Genomic DNA, 19,620 nt, shown 5'->3' with positions numbered 1-19,620 from the left:
AGTAAAAGCTAACGGATATCACACTAAATATTAAACAAGTTTTAAATAAATCATTTAACTTATTTTTATTAAAAAGTACACTGCATGAAATAAGCTGTGATATAAAATTTGTTTATGCTTCTGGTTTTTTGTTTATAATTGAACAATAAAAAACATTAACTTCGGCTGCATCGAAGCTATAATATCATTCAGAGGTGTGTTTTTATAGCATAAATGAGTCAAAGAACTGTAAGTATTCTCAAACTTTTTTTTTTATAGATAGATGCTTAATTATTAAATTAAATTTCTTATATAATTATTGAAAAGCATATCATTACTTACAAGTGTGCAAGTGTATTATGGTTTTTTATATTTGATAATTATTTATGTGCTAATGTTTCGAATACGTCATTATATAAAGTAACAACAGCAAAAGTCAACTGTTAATCAAACATATATAGACTAATTTGATTCATTACTTTTGATTATAATCGCAAATATGCATATGTAACTCCCATCTTACAGAGATAACCCTCAGGGTACCAAACTGGTTGTTGTTATTGCTGTAGCGAGTGCGTAAGCGCTGATTAGGGAAAAGTGAAAAATCAGGAAAGGAAGCTATGTTGGTGGTTTTTTAGGCTCAGATGGTGTGTGAAGGTCGAGAGTAGCAAGGTCTCAAGTGTTTTTACTACTAGGGAAACGAGAGTATGTTGGTCGATATGACTTTCTTCGATTTTCGGGTTTCTCAGGTTTCAGTAGTAGGAAAACTCTTCCGATTTTCCACATATCTGGTATGCGAGAAGTACTCGAACTTCTTCGTCGACGCAACCGTCGGGTAACACGTTCCTTTTCTCTGTCCGTCGAAGGACGTTATTTAAATTGTAGGCTTAAGGGGCTTGCGCATCTCTTCGGCTTAGAAAAGTAATGGCCATCGAATTAAATTTCAACTTGGGTGTCATGTGTTCTCGGATTGGACAGGACTTTGGCAGTAGTCTATAACTTGCTCCCACCCGCGGAGAGGTTGCAGATCCTCTATCCTTTTCGCCCACTTATGCTGATCTACCAGTTGCAGAATCTCCAAATTGAGATTCCTCATGTGGGAATCAGTGGGATCGATCTGGCGTAAGGTGACGCGCCCATTTGCTAAAGCAACTACTTCGGCTCGAAATTGGGCCCTATCTCAGGGATTCTTCCAGCCAGAATAAAGCGAGCAGAAGCAGCAGCGATCACCTTGCGGAATTGACATTCATCAACGATAACATCCGTAGAAATGGGTAGTGTGGCGAAGGTGTTCTCGGTGAATTCTGTGAAGCTGACCTAGTTAGCTCTGTTAAAGTTATCGAATGTACGATTTTTCGCAGAAATAAAGCCGGGGATTTTCGATTGAGATAATTATGGTCAGATTGTCTGATGCGAGAGTTCGCATAGGTCGCCAGTTATGCTATTTATCAGACCACCGGTAATGCCAGGCAAGATATTACATGTTCTCATAGTTCTAGTGGTGGTGGTTCAAGCGATAACTTGAGTAAAAAGTAAGAATCTTGTTGATACTTAGTACACGTGTTCTATTGCACCATAAGAATGTATTGTAAATGTGCGGAATTGGACCATTGCCACGTCCACAAAATGCCGTTAAAATGCTATAATTAAGATATAAAACTTTAATTTGATACAATAAATCCCAAAAACTAGGTAAAATACTTTCCCGAGTCTAAATACATTTGTAAATATATTAATGTATAAACTTTCTAGCTTTCGGTTGACTTTATCAGCGTGCGAGTTATCTTTATTAAATTGGAAGCACCTTTATCTGGTAGTAGTATGACGTGATGTCAAAAATATATAAAATTGGGCCCATATTAATCCGAGCCACCATATACAGTGGCTCCCAGCGTGTTTAATGCAGATTAATATTATCTGTTTATATGCCATAAAATGGAAAATAATGAATATATATTATGCAATGCCTTATTAATATAGCAAGCAAAGTAAAATTCGTAAAAGTACAGTATTACATCTACTAAAGCTTGCATACAGCTGCCTCTCAGAAATTTTACTTACAGATTATTTTATGCACGTACTAGTCTATGTTGTAGCGAAAGCCAGTTACGTGTAGTAGAATTTTAATTTTTTAAAGTTGGCATTCAGTATAGGTTTCAAGCCAGGTTTAGTGTGTTTTGGAGGGTCGCGTTATCTGTGCACTAATATCAGATAAATGGTTCGCCGTATGACGATCAAACAGCGGGAATCGGTCATAAACCATTTCAAAAAAGGAAAAACACTTAAAAAGTTGCTTAGATAGTTAATTTAAGTACTTTTTTAAGTACTGCGACAGTGCAAAATATAATTGAGCGTAATTCTACGAAAAATTAAAGAAAATCCCAGGCTATCGTCTCCAAAATTAACCACAGAGGTTCAGGAGGAGCTAGGAAAATGATTTTGTGCTGAAACTGTTAATTGGGTACTACATACGCATGACTTCAATGGAGAGAAACCCGAAAGAAGCAAAGCCGAGGATTTTAACTTCAGGAACAAAGTAATTTTTGCTAATCCTTTTTGGCTCGGAAGGAATGGCTTACGTGTGGCGGAAACCCAATACTTAGATTAAGAGATGTAATATCAGGCCAACTGTTAAACTGTGGGGGCAGTGTTATGGTATTGGCATGTACAAGGTGCGTTCCGAAGTAAACAGTAAAAAAGTTACAAAGTAAACTATAGTGGCGCCATCTATATGTCGACTACTGCGTTAGAATCTGCTATCCTTTATCGACTTCCAGTAAAAATTTCATGACATTTCATCTATTGGAAGTGAAGTTATTGCGTTTTAAGTGTCAGTATGTTTTTGTCATCGGTGTGAAAATGAGTTTCGAACAAAGAGCCAACATTAAATTTTGTTTTAAAATTGGTAAAACTTTTACTGAAACGTTTCAATTGATGAAACAAGTTTATGGCGATGATTGCCAATCCCGTAGCAGAGTGCACGAGTGGTTTCAAACGTTTTCAAAGTGGTCGTGAGGACATAAATGAGAAATGAGCCGAAACCCAAAAAATCGCGCCTGGAGAAGTCAAAAGTGAAGACAATGCTGATTTGTTTTTATGATTCCAAGGGTATTGTTCACAAAGAATTTGTTCCACCCGGCCAAAACGTTAATGAGGTATTCTACTTTGGAGTTTTGAAGCGTTTGGTGCGCCGTATTCGACGTGTTCGGCCCGAATATCGCGAAGATGGAAGTTGGCGTTTGTTGCACGATAATGCGCCGTCTCATCGATCGACGCTTGTGGCCGATTATTTGACCAAAAATCACATTTTATCAATCAACCACTCCCCGTATTCACCTGATATGTCACCGTGCGACTTCTACCTTTTCGGAAAAATGCATTTGCCGATGAAAGGAAAGCGTTATGCAGACGTGGAGGCCATTCAAAAGACTTGCACTGGTATACTGGCGACCATACCGGGCAACGAGCTAAAACACTCGTTCGAAATGCTTTTGGACCGTGAAAAAAGGTGTATTAAAGCAGAAGGAGACTTTTTTGAATAAAATTAATTGATTTTGCTGATAAAACCATTTGTTCTGTCTTTTTTTTAAAAGTCCTGTTTACTTTGGAACGCGTCTTGTATATCTGCAGCCTGCTTTGGAAATTTGATCTATATTAAAATAAATTTTACACCAAAGCGCCGAGAAATAAAAAATTTTCAAAATTTCCCGTATTATCAGGACAACGACCCTAAACACAAATTGGCTTAGGTGCATCCACATCGAATGAATCCACCGGCCCAGTCATCCGGCATGATCCGTAAACACTGCATAAGTAATAAGGAACAACTAATAAGTGCAAGTTTGGAAGAGTGTAACAAATGGGGAACAAAAAGTGCAAAAAAACTGGTTGAGTTCATGGCAGCTGTAGTAAAAGCTAACGGATATCACACTAAATATTAAACAAGTTTTAAATAAATCATTTAACTTATTTTTATTAAAAAGTACACTGCATGAAATAAGCTGTGATATAAAATTTGTTTATGCTTCTGGTTTTTTGTTTATAATTGAACAATAAAAAACATTAACTTCGGCTGCATCGAAGCTATAATATCATTCAGAGGTGTGTTTTTATAGCATAAATGAGTTTAAAAAGATCTTTATATTGATTTTGATCGGTTTTGGTTGTTGTTGTTGTAACGGTTATCTAGTCCCCGCTTTTGTGATAAGTTTAAATTTGGTTGTCGTCGAGATCATCTGAAGGATGAGGGGAGGACCCCGTGATAGTCCGGGGTGCAGTGACTTGTCTGAAGCTTCTTCGTCTGCGTTTCACTACACCCAGGCGGCCATATTGGTGCAGCGTAGTTTAAGACCAGCCGGCCGCTTGCCTTGTAAGTTGCCAAGTTACTTTGTATTTTCCCCAAGAGCTGTCGGCAATCGATTTGAGGATTTTGTACTATTTGCTCTGTACTTTGGCAGTTATCGCGTTCGTGTGAGGAGTGAAGGAGCACAGGCTGTCGAATGTAACACCTAAAATTTTAGGGTTGTTGACCGTCGAAATTTTAATGCCATCGACTGAAATGTTTAGATTCAGTCTGCACTCCTTCGTCCAGTTTGTTAAAATAATCGCAGTGGATTTAGTGGGGGAGAGTGTCAGGCTCCTTGCAGAGAAGAAGAGAGAAAGGTCGGATTTTCTCTGGTGGTTGAGGGAGTTTCGAGATATAGAAATTAAACAGTAGCAGGGAGAGGACATCGCCCTGCGGAACCTCCTGTTTAATTCTTCTAAGTTTGGAGTTTTGACCTCGAAACAGTACGGATGAATGCTGAACGCTCAGGTATTTCATAGACCACCGCTTCAGCCCTGGAGGGAGCGTTGATTATTCTATGTCCTCAAGTAGCGTTGGCTGGTGGCTTTTGGTTTAGGCCATGAACTATCTGGGCGTTTATGACGTTATGCTATGGTGGTGATATGCACTTTACGTATGCCATGCTGATGGTCTGCTAGACTCAGGTGGTTAGTGAAAGTCGGGAGTAGTAAGGCCTCAAGGGTCTTCACTACTGGAGAAAGGAGAGTTATCACCCCTTTGTTGGCGGGTTTCCCAGGTTTTAGTAGTGAGACCACTCATCCTACTTTCCACACATCGGGTATTTGAAGAGTGGTCAGCGACAGGTTGAGGACCTTGGTAAGATAACTAACTCCCGTCGAGCCTAGGTGTTTTAGCATCACCTGCTGATTCCGTTAGGGCCAATGGATTGGGACGATTTGGCCTTGTTGATGGCACTTTGAACCTTTCCATCGGTGAAAGTAAGTTCGGTCAGTTTATATGGCAGCTATGGCAGCTTCTTATTGAGAAAAGGACCGGTGCAAAATTTCAGAATGATATTTTAAAAACTGAGGGACTAGGTTGCATATATACAGGTATAGGTATATACTTTATAGGGTCTCCGACGTTTCTTTTTGAGTGTTACAATTTTAATATACCCTGTTGAGGTTATAAAAAAACAAATTGAGTATCTTTTATATAGTACACATTCATCTTAACAACTGGGAGTTCGAGTTATTTTGAAGTGTAAGAAATCTTAGCTAAACTAAGAGATCGTATTATATTGAGCATAATATCGAGTATGTGTGAATTTAGTTCACGAATTATCCCAGCTCTCATATATTAGGTTATGGTTATATGTGTATGATTTTCGTTACTGGAACATACTTTATGCCGAATATGTCAATCAGCCTGTGAGTTATCTTCACGAAACTACGTGGAAACATTATCATCCACCATTAGTCGGTCTTGAGCTATCGCTTATCTCAATGAATCCCATGTAGTGATTTCCGATTTTCCACCTTACGGTTTAAAGTAAACTTAAAATAATGTCACTGATTTAAACTTCATATCCCTAACATAGTGATTTTCATCATCTGGTTGGTGTTTTTCTCATGATCCCAATAAATTAAATTTAGCCCTTTTGCATCACCTTACATATATATCATTTGAGTTAATTAAGTTTTAGTAATATCTCGACTCGAAGCAAAATGTGGTAGTGACATAGTTAGTGTATCATCTCTAGTATAAGTAAATAATTCCCCAAATATGATTATAATCCTTGCATTGAATAATGAATTTTTAATTCTTGAGCCACATATATTGCGAAAGTAACACCCGAACATAGATCTTCCTTACTTGTTTAGCATAGGGTTTTGCCCACACCTGAAAGTATTTCCCTGGCTTAAATCCTAGTAAACAGCAGGAGTATAAAATGCTCGGTTGCACCGGAAATGCAACATTAAAGGCGAGTCAAACCCATATTAAATGTGTTGGACTGACAAATGTAAAAATGATAAATAACATAAGGAAATATAAGCTGACGCACAATGTTTTTAATAGAATCGGCTGAGAACTTCAAATCCTTAAACTTCTAAATGATTCTCCCGAATTTCTTAAGCCTGCCCATAAACGCAAACGTCCATCCGATGAACAGGCCACCAACTCTTCTGTTCAGAAGAATGTTTCTCCTTTGACAGTAATCTTGTACATATTTTTTCACCTGACTCAAGGTCCACTACGTTTAAAGAGCACATTTTCTCCCGCGCTCTACCTAACAGTATAAGGCGTCAGACAATTCAAGATCCTCCGCTTAAAAACTCAGTAGCATGTTTTAAAAGTTTAATTGTTTAGTGTAATCGGTATTTATTTTTAAATTCGCCAAGGATACCTCGATTGACGAGTTGAAGTCTTACATTTTGTGGCATTTTAAAATCATTGATATTTAAATCCGAAATCGAAAAATTCCAAGTGGTTTTAGACAGCGCATTTTGACCACCCGGTGCAATTATATGCGAATTTAAGCCTAAACGTAAAAATTTTACTAATATACAGTGCGTTCTCAAACTAAGGTTTTTCTTAAGTTTAAAAACGTAAAACGTTACTTTTTGAAGGGACTATATGTATAACGATCAGGATGACGAGATAAGTTGAAATCCGGTAGACTGACTGTCCGTCCGTCCTACTGTACATGGAGACGGTAAATTCTTGTTTACGCGTGTATTGCAGATTACGTATATGCAGATGGGGGGTAATCAGACTATTGACACGCCCAAAAAATGCCATTACAAGAAAACCTATAAAGTGGTATAGCTAATCTCCAAATATAGATACAAATCTGTAATTTGGTACATAGGATCTTAGAAGTGTGGGTCTTATGGGTTTAATGTACATATCTCCTACCCCACTACAGCCAGAGCGCCGAGAGAAAAATCGGCCCAGTTGGGGCTCGCCTCCCCACAAGAATGTTTACTATATAATCCTTTATAAATTTTATTAATCATCTTTTATCAATGTTTTTGAAGAATAAGTCAAATATGACGTAGTGTCTTATGCTCGCACCAAGTCTGTATTAAATTTGGTTTCTTGTTGATGTTGGGTGGAACAAATTTGTTTTGTACGATTTTGAAAACCAATAATGTAAAAAACAGTTAATACATACACTCTCAGTCAAAAATATTTTTATAGATTATACCGGAATATATGAATATAGGGATAGAAAGACTTGACAGTTAAAAAGAATACAGAAACATCTCATTCAAACATTTATTTGTCGATCTAATTAATGAAAAACTGTTAATTTTAAATCTGTTGACTATCGTGATTAAGTTTTTGAACATACAGCATAAAATGATCCAATCTTCAATTATTTGGAACTTAGAAGTGAGCTTTTCGAGCTTTGGTGGCAGCGAATTTTGGCTAATTCTGTTTCTAGGCATGGTATAGCTAGTCCTGAAATTTTGATCCATTCTAAAGCATTAAACGAACGTGCATTACTTGAAACTGAAACAGGTAAAGTAGAAAATATTCTCAAAGCGATGCAAATATTTGGGAAAAGTCTTCTCAATTTTCCAGCATTGATGGCATTTAATAAGTTGTATGGAGTAAAAAGGGTTTCTGAATTCTGAAGTTGAATAGCTTAATTGGACAACCTATCAGATGCATCAACAGAAAACTTTTTTGCAAAATTTTTTTGCAGCTGGGTTGAGTTCATCTTTTTCATATTATGGAACTGCTATAGAAATGTGAACCATTCGTTTATGTCACTCACCGCGGCGAATCTTCTATTCATTGCACAGATCACGCTGTCAAGAATGACGTAGAAAGTGTTTCTTTTGAATTAAATTTCTTCTTTACTGCAATTTTCATCCACTTCTGTATGTAGGTAAGAAAAAAATCCAGGAGAAGACGACAATTTCCACTATTATCGGCAAAATTGAGGTCCGTAAAATCGCGCAATCTTCTATTGATTACCTTAACACACGTTTTGCTACAATATTTATTTATTAGTACAATAGCAAGAACTGAAATTTTTATCAGACCCGATTTTTCATTGATATTTCATTCGAGTGTTGCTAAAGATCGTATCGATAACACTGCGACAGAAATACAGTTTTCATAAAAGCGTACAGAAAATGTCTAGCTGCACTTTTTCACTGGCTCTTCTGAGTTACAAAGTTTTCAAAAAGCTATGCAAACTTGTTTGCAAGTTAAATATTTCAACTCACCCTTCCAACTGTAATTTCACGAAATTGCTTTGTCCTTTAGTGAAAAGAAGGGCCCCTTCGAGAACTAGGCTAGGCTAAAATGAAAGAATAAATTCCATAATAAAAAAATTAATTGGTTAAAAATTTATATTTTCTCGCTTATTAGTACTTCGTGTTGTTTTGATACATTCAGAGAAAAGGTTGTTTTGATAAATATTGTTTACTGAAACATAAGATTATTTTGATGTTTGTTTGTTTATGATATTGGTGGTATAATGTGATAAATAATACGTTCCTTAACTCGCGGGAGCCATCCTCTTTCAGTACTCGGCAAACTTATCTAATCAAATGCTTTATATTTGATCAATTTTTAATTCTGATTTTGGAATAAAAAATTTAATTATTAATTTTTACTATTAAATTAAACAAGTAAGGAAGGGCTAAGTTCGGGTGTAACCGAACATTTTATACTCTCGCAAAGTCAAATAGTATACTCGTTTGAGACTTCTTTGTGGATTAACTGATATTTTCGGTAGAAGGTCAACTATAGGCACTGGGGTCCACATATTTAGTACTTAGGGGCTTAAACAGTTTTGGTTCGATTTAGACAATTTTTGGCCACAAGGTGGCATACTTTACTCGCATTATTCACGCAAAGTTTTATTTTTTTGCATAGTGGAAAGTGAAAGAATCAGATGGAATTTAAAATGGTGTTATATGGGAAGTAGGTGTGGTTCTAGTATGACATAGAAACATGAAAAGAACGTTAGCCACCGAATTTGGTTGAAATCGGTTAAGCAGATCTCAAGATATGGGTTTTTTCTCACGGTACCAAGAAACATGTCTACCAAGTTTCATAAAGATATCTCAATTTTTACTCAAGTTAGAGCTTGCACGGACGGACGGACGGACGGACAGACAGTCACCCGGATTTCAACTCGTCTCTTCATCCTGATCATTTATATATATATAACCCTATATCTAACTCGATTAGTTTTAGGTGATACAAACAACCGTTATGTGAACAAAACTATTATACTCTGTAGCAACAGGTTGCGAGAGTATAAAAATTTAAATAATATAAATAATAATAAAATATATATTTAACTATCAATCCAAAATGTTTGAATTAAAAAATTCGCAACCTAGGTGAGGACACAGTTGAAATTTCTTTATTGAAATTAATGGTACATTAAAATTAAAAGAAATTGTGTAAAATTTACACATAGAAATATTTAAAAATATGGAAATACCAGCAATTATTTGAACGTACCTCCAAAATTTCGAGGTATATTCGTAAGATAATAGTTAACGCCAAGAGTGTTTATCGAAAATCCAATTTTTCAGGTTTTTAGAATACTTTGAAAGAAAAAAGTAAATTTTTAGCGAACAATTCGGCTAATTTGTTATTGGAAAATGGAAATTAATAAAAAAATTGAAAATAACTAAATTTTTGAATAACACCTACTTTGAAAGCTTGAGTTGTGGAGAAAACGTTTTAAAGTTTTAAAATCTCCTGTAGAATGTTTATAAGACAGCCATAAAAATACTGTTAATTTTGTAAATTTTGCTCAAATCGACCAGAAATTTTGATTAAATATTCCTGAAGTATTATACAATAATTAAAACAATAAACAAAATACAAAATAAAAGTTTTAAACACCTTAAACCTAATTTTTTTTAGTTCCCCAAATCCCAAGGAACCAAAACACAGATTGAAACTCTGGCGAAGAAATCGTAAATAAAACTGTAAAAACGTCTAAACCACATCAACTAAATCAGAAAAACACTGCTAAGAAGCTAACACAACGCATTAAAAAAATAACGTTTTTTTTTCCAAAGTGTGGGTAGCATTTATTGGGGAAGATATTGTCATTATAGAAAATACATTCGTTTTGTTCTAGCTGACGTTTATTCATTACTTGCTCCAATCTCCCGCGTTGTCTATTATAGCTTGACATCTTTGATTGCAACTTGCAACTAAATTTTCCGCATATTCCACAGAAAGCTACCTGCAGGTATGTTGGAGAAGCCATATGAAATCATTTGTTGACGTAAAATGGATTTTTTGTGGTTTTTTTTTGATATATTGGCTTTTATTAAAGCCAAGTCAGTTCCTATGTTTCGGCTCATTGTCTTCTTGCAGTATCCAATCATGGATATTTTTGTCGTAAAGCATTTCAGCTGACTTCAGTAAACCCTTTTTATACGATTTTATCATTCTAACGGCGTTCCGGTTTTCTGTGAAGCACCTAAAACCGCAAACCCATGATCAGAGAAGCATTCATAAACATGCACATTTTGAGACTGGATAGCACTCCTTTGAATAAATGTTTGTCCTTTTCTTGGCCAAACACCCTCAAGGGATTACAAAATACAAAGGTGACTTATCTGTAAATATTACATTTCTCCAATCACGGTTAATTTTTTCCTGCTCCCAATGCCGCTTCTTTTCAATGTGTGTTTTTAAATGAAAGGGTTTGATTACAGTTGCGCTTGATGGCAGATCTCTAGAGTCTGTCCCGTATTGTATTTACAAAACTATTTTGCTAACATTTCATAAAGCAAAATTACAGAACAGTAGCATACAATCACATAATTTTACGCATATAAAAGTTAAAATATTTGTTAGAATATTTATATATTTTAAAAGACATTTTTATTTTTTATTCAATTATTGAACATTTCATAAACAAATGTATGTATGTATGTTATTAAATTTATTATTTAATTCATTTCAGGTCTGCCATCGGTGTAACTTTACCTGCGTTCGGAAATTATGCAACAGGCATTATTTATTGTGACGAAAAAACCTACTTTGAGGTAGAAGATGATTTTGCTAAATTAGCAGAAGAATTAAATCTTAAAGTTTTGGCGTGGCGCACTGTCCCTACAAACAAAGATGCTATTGGAGCCGTCGCAAGGAAATCGGAACCACTTTCGCGACAAGTGTTTCTCGGGTGCTCTTCAGATTTAAGTCAAGAGGCTTTCGATCGTCAAATTTATGTGCTTCGTAAACGTTCTAGTCATGAATTAATTAAAGAAGGGCGCCGTTTTTATATTTGCTCATTATGTTCTAAAACTGTGGTATATAAAGGGTTGTTCACATCTGATCAGTTGTGGGAATATTATGCCGATCTCAAAGATCCGAACTTCGAAACCTATTTGGCCTTGGTTCATACTCGTTTTTCCACGAATACATTTCCATCCTGGGAACGTGCTCATCCTTTACGTGTTATAGCGCACAACGGAGAAATAAATACCTTACGAGGAAATGTAAACTTGATGAAAGCTCGTGAGGGCGTTATGCAGAGTGAGCTTTTTGGGGAGAATCTCAAAAAACTGTATCCTGTAGTTGAACCAAATCTATCGGATTCAGGCTCATTTGATTGTGTTCTTGAATTTCTTACGATGGCCAGCAGACGTTCATTACCAGAAGCTGTAATGACTATGGTCCCCGAAGCCTGGCAAAATGATAAGACCATGCCGCAGGAAAAACGCGATTTTTACCAATGGTCATCTTGTGTAATGGAGCCGTGGGATGGCCCTGCTTTAATTTCATTTACAGATGGTCGGTATATTGGAGCTGTACTTGATCGAAATGGGTTGCGTCCATCACGTTTTTATGTGACAAATGAAAATGTACTTGTAATGGCATCTGAAGTGGGTGTGTATGATGTTGATGTATCAAAGGTTGTTTTGAAAAGTCGTTTGAAACCTGGTCGAATGCTGTTAGTTGACACCAAGGAAAAAAAACTTATACAGGATGTTGAATTAAAAACGCATATCGCTAGATCTCGACCGCATTCAGAGTGGCTTCAGCAAAAGGTATTTAATTACTCATTTCTTTCGGCCCCATAACTGCTATGACTAATAGGAATAATAAGAATTGACAAAAATTGAAATTTTATTGAAAGGAACTTTTAAAATAAATGCTGAACTTTTTTGGACAGTGCTAGTTTTCACGCATATAGTGAATATTTAGTTTATAAATTTCTCATTTAGCCACTAGCATCTTATATGTTTGGAGTATTCACGGCTCACTATCCTTTATGTCGCTATATTAACATTTAATAACTTTGAAATGTTTTTGATACATTTGCATGCTTACCTGCTATACATAATAATTATAACATTAGACGTTTAGGTGATTTTTGTTGTAGAACCTCAGTGGGTAGAGGAATGTGACATGATGTGGTGTCTACTTGGAATCTATGCTCACGCCTCAGTCCGCGAGCGAAAGGAGTTTCTCTGTTTTCATATGTACACAACATATCGTTCAGCTGTCGTTGATTGTTTTAAAATATAATTATTGCAAAAAATTATACAAATCTTTATTATTTCCGTCAAAAAAGGGATCATTTTCAAATGCAATGTAATGTCACCGATTAATCCAATTTTCTATACACTACTCATAAGCCTCGGCTACGATGGTTCTCAATGCCTTCAGCGAATTTTATTCGCTAGATTATTGAACAGTTTCGAATCTATATTCATAAATTCACGTTCTGGTCACCAGTAATAATGCGTTTTATGAATGTCGGATCCTCAGTTACGTTGTTAAATGTTTCTTCAGCGACCTCTACTCGCATTCTCACAACTCGAGCTCTACGTCTGCTATGGGTGGTGGTTTGACTCCTAGTACTCCATTCACTGAGAAGGAGTCGATGAAGGTGTTGATGGCTCCACTGTGAATGGCGGTCAGTGCTTACCTACAGTTCGTTGCGTCCGAAGTCCGGTCGGCGTACTGTCTGACGTATACGCAATCAAGGAAGGACCTCTTGATGTTCCTAGGAGGCGGTTCCGCTTCCAGCAGACGACTGCAGAGGTGATTTCTACGAAAACATCCCAACAGAAACTGCTTGGAGAGGAGCTCGTTATGTTAATTCACCGGAAGCATACGGACCTCACTATGTAGGTGTTCTATTGGGGGCATCAAGAGGCATCCCGTGATAGTCCGGAGTGCAGTGTTCTGACAACTCTGAAGCTTCTTCGTCTGCGTTGCACTACATCCAGGCGACCATATTGGTGATGCATAGTTTAGGACCGGTCGATTTAGTCGATGTTATCGTCAATAACTGAGATTGTAGAACGACTGGCACGATACAAGTTTCCGATGATTTCACAACCTTCACTCAATGCTTCGTCACAAAGACGTATTCGTGATAAAGTAGACTCCCCAAAATACTTCTTTCACATTTTTAACTATTCGTAAACTTGAATCCATTGGAAAAAAAAATTTTTTTTCATGAAAACTCGTTCGTAAAAAACAGCCGTGGTAAAAGTCTTCAAATAAACTTTTTGCGTGTTAACAAGCAGCTGCCAACATACACTAAATGGCATATGCAGTCAAACTTCACACGGATTGGTTGTGCCAATCTAGGAAAAAAATTATATCGATTCGATTTACGCGCGCAGTTTAAATGGACCAGTCTGAGTGAAATTTGATTAGATGGTATAAGTACATATAATTACCGTATGTACATATAATTAGCGCCTACAAGTCTATTAAAAGCTTGGTCCATTTTCTTCTGCCATTTTGTCATGTACAGGTTAATGATATACGAGATGTGGGGAAATCTGCAAGTTTTAAGCCGACTACAATTGCCTTGAACCGCGGAATAGGTTGCAAGATCTAGGTTTGAAACACTTGGGAGCTGACACGTTTAGATATGATACTGAGCAGGTGGGAAATTTGTATTGGCCTAATGGCGCACATATAGGATCATCCATCGAATATAACCTAATCTAACAATTTGTGAGTTTAAGTAACACTTTTTGTAAGGGAGAAATACACTCCGCAGTTTACCAGCCAAGATGCAACATCTATCTAATAAGAAAAATTTGTTTATGATGTTTGTGGGAATATTCTAGGTTCGATGTATAGCTTCGAAAGCTTTTTCCTAATAAGAAATGCATCTAACAATTACAAAGGCTTGGTTTTACTGTTAGTTTCATATTGAAGTTAACTGTTTTGAGATTAATATCTTAAACACTATTTGATCAAATTTAGTCATGTGTTAGTTTCATATTAAAGTTAACTGTTTTGCGATTAATATCTTAAACACTATTTGATCAAATTTAGTAATGACTGGTCGGCTGCGAACGTTAGGACAACATTGTTTAAAACTTTGCTTTTCAAACTCAGTTCTTGAATATTGGAACTTTTTGTAGGATAAAGTGGAGAAAATTGTGGCAATGGTTTATCACGGTCCAAATAAAAGTTTAATGTTTTTATTATAACTTACTGAATAATGGAAAATGGTTGAAATGGTATTTATTTAGTATTTCCGTCGTTTACTTACTTTGCTTAGACTTACATCTGATTATTTCGCTTTATTAGTTTGCAGATTTTCACCGGACAATATTCATATCGCCATGAGAGTGAAAAAGTCGCGAATCATTTACTTTGAAACCTCACATTTAAAAACAAAACGCTAGCTTCTTCTGAATGTAGGGGAGCCTGGAGAAATTTTTCAGGATTGTTCGCACTCAAAATTAGCCAGGATGACTTTATTACGTGCGTATCCATTATGACAGAAATATGCCTCATCGCAAATAATTTGATGGTAAAAAAATAAATGTAAGGTTGTTCCACAGAACGCGAGTTCTAGAAATACGAGTCCCATAATATTTAAACGTTTCAGACTAAGAATTTGTTCTATACAAAAAGTAATGGGCTTCAAAACATTTTTTTTTCATTGCGTTTAAATAATCTTAAACATAAAAGCATTGCATGATATAGCGAATTCCGTATCAAGTTATACGCTACTCTTATCAGCAAACTTGATAAAGAGTTTTTTATTCTGTACTTTGTACACGCAAATTATTGAAAAAAGGTTGTTAAAAGTTATACTAAAAAATAAAGAAATAAGCGAAAAACCTTTTATGGACAAAACCATTTGTATCGACAATTTTATTCCACAGCCATAGTGACTGCGTGTTTATAAACTATCACATTTTGTCCAATTCCTGACATATAACATATTTTTAACATTTGTATCTTATGTCTCTTTATTCTTTTTGAGTCCGTAGTATCTTCAGACAATTCTAGTATTAAGGTATTTAATTCTATTAATACAATATTCCTCATGAGCGAAACTTTAATATTAGCAGTATTTAGCTTCTTTTCAAGTATCATAAGAAAGCAGGGTTTAGGCACACAGTAGGCAGTGTAAATTTTTTAAAATCATTTCACACCAAAAAATGTAGGAAATGCAGTAATCATTATCTAAAAATACGTTAATAAAGTATTCATAAATAACTATTTTTGGTTTAGATAAATTTATATAATTCACTTAAATGAAATCGTTCGTTTTCCATCTAAGACCTTGCTTTTGATAGTTCATTTTGTATGCCAGCTAAATGCTATAGTGATCCGATATCAGCGGTTCTGACAAATAAACAGCTTCTTTGGGGGAAAATTTCAGACCGATATCTCATAAACTGAGTTATTAGTTCGCATATACACAGACGGACATGGCTAAATCGACGCTAATGTATATTTTATAGGTTCACCCGACATTTGCTTCTACAAACTCCTGTACAGTGTATAAAAATGTAAAAGTGGGCGTTGTTCGAACTTTCCCATGAAATTGTTAATAAATCTACATTTAACTTTACAATCTCCGAGTTTTTATTTGGAAAACCTTGCATGATCTTTATATTATTCGGTTTGACTCTATCATCTAAATGATAATCTGTCCAAAAAACACATTCCGATAGTTGTTGGAATCGGAATTGAAACCGATAAAAAATGTAGTAGGTGTCATGAATTCATTTATTATTGATTTGACGTTCGAAACGTCACGGAAAATAATTTTATAGGTTTTGTTGTAAGAAACATGTAAGAGGATAGTCGCTAACAGATTTAAAATGTAAGTTAAGAAATTAATTTATATTATTGTTGCAATTGTAATGAAAAACATAAGAATAAATCACAAAATGCCACAATTATTGAGTTAATGAAAAAAATTCAGATATTTTTCGAGGATTTACAAAACGTAATAAACGTAATTTAATACCCAAATGCGTCTGTATTCAGTCGATAATGTGATATAAATCTGTAAAGTAAGCATGTATACAAACATACAAGTAAATGCAAGCCAAATTTCACATGCGACTCCCCTGGTGCATCAAGGGGATTACTGTGATCTCTTTTCTTCCAATAAAATGAAAGTTAAAATAGCGGAACGCATTGTAAACTTTAGTAAACTTTATTCAGTATTTTAAATTTATCAAACACTTCCAAATTTATTCATATGCAAGTTTTGTCACATCAGAAAATAGGATTCGAATATTGGTTTTGCATATGTTCGAAAAGACGAAAATCCAATCATTGAAAACTAGAATTGATTTGCAATTCTGACTACTACGCAAATTTGTCTTGGTTTCCACAACACCCATGATTAATATGGTTAAGACCCTGATTCCATAAATTTAACGACATGGTCGTGTATTTTTAGTTTTTGGGCTTCATAATTTCATTCAAAGACCAACCCCTATGCACTTAAAATCCTTAGACGTAATTAGATTGATCATGCTTACAGTAATGATATTACAGGTGCCTGAAATTATCGAGCCCTTTTTGCGAAAATAACGTAAGCGACATTACGTCGACAACTACCAAACGCATCTAAACCAACACTTTCAAAAGGCAATTCAGTATAGTATAGTAATTGAGATATCAGCCTAACAATTACAACGTTAGCGACAAACAAACTTCTTTGTGCCTGCGAAAGTAACGTAAGCGACAAGAAATTAAATTAGGTATGGGTATGATTCTGCTGTTTGAACATAGTGCAGTTGCATTTCACTGAAAGATGGTGGTAAATATGCAAAGGTTTATATTGAACGAAAGCAAAACTGCTAAATTTATAAGTTCATACTGCGAGGTATTTAAACCAACCCTTTTCCTTATGAAATAATTTATATTATTACGATTGGCATTTGATTTTTAGCGGTTACACTATTTTTGCGAGACAGCCTCCACCGCGGACACTTGACCCCGACCAATATTTGAAATAGATCCTCATATAACTTTACTTATATTAAATATGACTTCTAAGCATATAGAGAACAGTAATTAAAATAAATCACTAGGTTAAAAAAAATTAATTGTCTCGGTCAATATGTTGACTTCGATTTGAATATGAATACTGCCAATATGACAAAAGTTATAGTTGAAACGCAGAACTTTATTTAATTTTTATTAAATATAAATGAACGACACAATGTTGCAATCTTGTAGAGAAATTACCATAAGTATTTGTTATTATCAGTTTCAGTTCACTAGGCATATCACGACTTTCCCTTTTGCTCTTAGTAGATAAACAGGCTCCGCACTAAAGAGGCCCAAAGTTCAAAGTCCAGCCTTAAATAGTAGAAGATAATTTTTACAATTATTTATATTTTTTTTGCGTAAAGGAAAGCCTTAAAAGCATAAAACATCTAATTTATTTTTATAACTTTTGTTGTTGTTTTTATTCTATAAATACATAGAAATTTTGTTTTTTATTTAGCAAGATTGAAAAAAAGTAGTAAAAAGGCATTTTATAATAACATACATAGTTGGAAGTATTAGAAAGATTGGAAATTTAGTTTTTTATTAATTTTATTATTTAAATATAAAATTAGTGACTTTTTTTTACTGTTTTTAAATAATATCTTTATTCTACAGCGATTTTAGCGCTACCTTTATGATATAATGTAGATGTAAATATAACTTCAGGTTTTCACTTTACACTTTACACTACAAGTATACAATAATTTGTTCAAATGCATTAAACAACCGAACGCAATATGAAAATAATCGTGTGTCATTTATATGGGGCATTAAAAATCACAATGTGCCACCTTTTAAAATTAATATTAAGAGTTCAAACTTTACCAGAATTGTTTTTTTTTTTTGTCTTCTCGGACGATATTTTCAGGTATCTAAGGAAAAAAAATATTTTTCTTGGCACACCCTAGTGCGCACACTTACTCACTACGCACGCTTAACCCTTAGGACTCAATACTTATTAATAATATTTAGTTTTTTTTTTTGACTTAGTAATGCTACCATTTTTTATTTCTTACCTTTTTAATACTAAATAATAATATAATTATATATTTTCTTTATTGCAATCTCTATATAATGGAACAAAAGCTGGTAAGTTTTATTTGTAAATAAGAAAGTTGAAAAACAAGTATTCAATACATGACATAAATTTTACTATTAAATGTAAAAAATATGATTTTTCTGTTCTATAGACATTTAGTTTGCTTAATATTTTTCTCAGAATGTACAGTAATGTTTGACAAGCAGATGATTACTGAAGATAAACAATTTAAAAATACGTTAAAATTAAAAAACAATGGAAGTTGAAATGTTGAATGTTTCGGAGAGCTCATACAAATTTTGGTCACCTAAATAATTGTTTTTATAAATTTTGTTTCATGTACCAAACAAAATCTGTTTTCGCTGACGAATTGTATTAATTTTTATTCCATTTTTGAAGAATTCCAATGAACAGCTGATAGTGGTGCCAGACTTAGCTCACAGAAATATGGTTTTTATGGGTTTTTAGCATTGATTCCGCACGGAAAAATAAAATTTCACATGCCAAGCAGATCTGCATTGAGGTGTAGAACTACAACTGTTAAATCAGTACAAATTGCATGCATAAATCTGCATATGTATTTTTGGCATTCGAGGAGGCATTCGATGATTCCGATCATGCCGAACTTATATGTACAGATATACATATGTACAGATTATATATTTTATAGTAACCAAACATGGCACGTTCCGACTAAATTTTGAAAATTTGGTCACAACATGATAGTAAAAAGAGAATGACAACATTAATTTAGGAAAAACCTGCACCTATTACAAGCAATAGGTGCAAAATTGGACAATGGGCTTGGCACCGCGACCAAATTTTACCAAATTCGGTGCAAAATATTATTTGGATATTGTATTTTAATGTAACATCGTCGTTATCGGTAAATAGCTTTGAACAAATCGTACCTTCTAGGTATGTGAACTCTCGTCTAAGTTGTCGAAATCAGATGACAATTGTTGCAGCCCCCAGAAACTGAATATGTGGACCACAGTGGCTATGACTGACTTTTTACAGAAAATATCGG

At 34.8% G+C, this 19,620-nt stretch overlaps 1 protein-coding gene and 1 long non-coding RNA gene across 3 annotated transcripts in view; both read left to right on the top strand.

The window, feature by feature from the left end:
- The window catches only part of LOC106620726 (uncharacterized), a 122,894-nt gene that overhangs the window by 25,719 nt on the left and 77,555 nt on the right, over positions 1-19,620 (top strand). For both annotated transcript variants that reach the window (XM_036368913.2, XM_014239317.3), the window contains exon 4: positions 11,229-12,315. In XM_036368913.2, the coding sequence (XP_036224806.1) occupies positions 11,229-12,315 (1,087 nt within the window). The remainder of the gene's footprint in view (positions 1-11,228; positions 12,316-19,620) is intronic.
- Positions 12,322-16,583, top strand: LOC138857965 (uncharacterized). The gene is made up of 2 exons (XR_011397218.1): positions 12,322-14,760; positions 14,831-16,583. It is a non-coding gene; the product is annotated as an uncharacterized lncRNA (long non-coding RNA).

The sequence above is a fragment of the Bactrocera oleae genome, chromosome 6, assembly GCF_042242935.1.
Source record: "Bactrocera oleae isolate idBacOlea1 chromosome 6, idBacOlea1, whole genome shotgun sequence".
Classification (NCBI taxonomy): Eukaryota; Metazoa; Arthropoda; class Insecta; order Diptera; family Tephritidae; genus Bactrocera; species Bactrocera oleae.
The sequence above is the reverse complement of the archived record's forward strand: the minus strand, read 5'-3'. Positions and strand labels throughout refer to the sequence as shown.